At 34.0% G+C, this 2225-nt stretch overlaps 1 protein-coding gene across 1 annotated transcript; it reads left to right on the top strand.

Moving 5' to 3' along the window:
* The first annotated feature begins 755 nt into the window (after positions 1–755).
* On the top strand, positions 756–1221 carry LOC107456174 (nucleosome assembly protein 1-like 4). The gene has a single exon (XM_043048383.3). The coding sequence runs from the start codon at positions 823–825 to the stop codon at positions 1204–1206; it is 384 nt and encodes a 127-aa protein (XP_042904317.3). The 5' UTR covers positions 756–822; the 3' UTR covers positions 1207–1221.
* Positions 1222–2225: the final 1004 nt, after the last annotated feature.

The following is a 2225-nucleotide window of genomic DNA, read 5'->3' as shown; positions in this document are numbered from 1 at the left end:
ATTAAATATTAACAACTGTGTGAGAAAGTTTTTTCCGGTCCCTCTAAAGGGATAAATCCCGAAGAATTAGACGTGCGGCTATAGTGGATTTTGAATATCATATCTCGAGAAACGACAGCATGCCAAATATTTCTGAAGGCATTTATTCTTCTTTTGATGAAAAACATCTAAAATGTGTTTTACTTAATCCAATAACGTAAATGTACCCAGAAAGACAAAAAATAATAATAAATTTAAATATGTTCAGTACTGATATATTAATTGCTTAAATTTTTCTACCCCATGCAAAGAATGGGTATTCAGATAGCAATAACGAAAACAATTATCATTTTACTAAGATTCATTTTTTAAAATATTTTTTAAGTCATTTTGAACACATAGGAACTAATTAAAAGTAAGCATCTTAAATTTCATAACATATTAAAAAAAATTTCAAATTTGCATTAAAATTATAAAAGCACTACCTCTAAATTAAGTAAAAGAAAATTAGTAAATAATTAATGTTTTGTAAGAAACAACTTTTAAAAGAAAAACAAATCAATACTTTATTAAAATTTACACACACCGTTATTCCAAAAACTCAAAATCTATATCGTACACAAGAACTGCTGTTGCCAAAACATGGAATACTAAATATGTAATAAGAATATAATTAATGTTCACGTTCACACTTTTACACTCGACCATCCTGACTTTTGGATGACCTCGTCCCTTCGAAACAACTTATAATCCTTCAAGTGAAGCGGCACACTTTTACAGGAATATGATGAACCCATCCTTAAACACTTGATCGATGTCAAGGCTACCACATTTGCCGATCCTATGAGTTTCACCTTGGAATTTCATTTTGAGCCAAACGAGTACTTCACAAATTCTGTCTTAACTAAAGAATATGGATTGAAATGTGTTCCTGATCCAGCAGATGTATTTTCATTTGAAGGACCTGAAATAGTCAAAGCTAAAGGTTGCACAATTGACTGGAAGAAAGGTAAAAATGTCACTGTTAAGACAATAAAAAAGAAGCAAAAGCACAAGATTAGAGGTGCTGTTAGAACTGTAACTAAAACCGTTCAGAATGTGTCCTTTTTTAACTTCTTCAGTCCTCCTGCAGTTACTGAAAACATTGAAGAAATGGATGAAGAAACTCAAAATCTATATCGTACACAAGAACTGCTGTTGCCAAAACATGGAATACTAAATATGTAATAAGAATATAATTAATGTTCACGTTCACACTTTTACACTCGACAATCCTGACTTTTGGACGACCTCGTCCCTTCACTTATAATCCTTCAAGTGAAGCGGCACACTTTTACACCTCTTTGGTCTACTGTTATCTTGGCTTAAATTTTTATTTGGATCGTCGTTGCATTGATTTGTACTATTGTTGTCATTTATGGGCTCACAAGCAATGAAGTTTTTCTTACTTCCAGTAATATTGTCCCCACCATCAGACGGATCTTCGTCGTTGACCAGATGAAATAGTTTCATTTGCGAAGCGTGGGCGGTAGTCGTATAATTATGATGCCTTCTTCTTCCTTGTCCAACTGCGCGTAAATCAGTTACTTGATAAGTGTCGGATGGTAATATTTTGATGACTGTCAAAGGACCTCTGTACTTAACTTGGGTTTTAGTGTTAGATAAGGCAGTTTGTTCAGGTAATCGTCTTACGACCACAACGTCACCTATATTGTACTTAAATGCATCACATCGATGTTTGTCATAATTCCTTTTCATCTTTTCTTGTGCAATGATAATACTTTCTTGGGCATTTCTTTGCAGTTTTGTTGGATTTACGTAGTCATTTGATGTTGGTAGTAGATCTTGCGTTACCAATTGAACTGTACGCGGTTTAATCACGAACTTTTCGAGGGTCTTCAACACAACCCTATCAGGCATTTCATTAATCTGGAAATCATGAAAAAAATCCAGGTCTTCCACATGAACTAACTTGGACCTGCCTTGATTTCTAACCATTATTATCTCGGGTGCGTCAATGATGTCCTTCCCGATGAGAACATCCGGGCCTTCAAATGTATCATCAGTCACTACATAAAACAGAACTTCCTTCAGCTTTACCCTGTCTATAGTCACATTAAGTATGATAATTCCTAGTGACTTCCTTACACCTCCAATACCCCGAATTCGTGTAACTATATTTTTATGAATATTTTTATTAAGCGTTTGTGTAAAACTATATTTTAACATAGATATATCAGCAGCGG

This window comes from Parasteatoda tepidariorum, chromosome 3 (assembly GCF_982258835.1).
Source record: "Parasteatoda tepidariorum strain Cologne lab strain chromosome 3, Ptep-v5.0, whole genome shotgun sequence".
NCBI lineage: Eukaryota > Metazoa > Arthropoda > Arachnida > Araneae > Theridiidae > Parasteatoda > Parasteatoda tepidariorum.
This window is presented reverse-complemented; position numbering and strand designations above follow the sequence as displayed.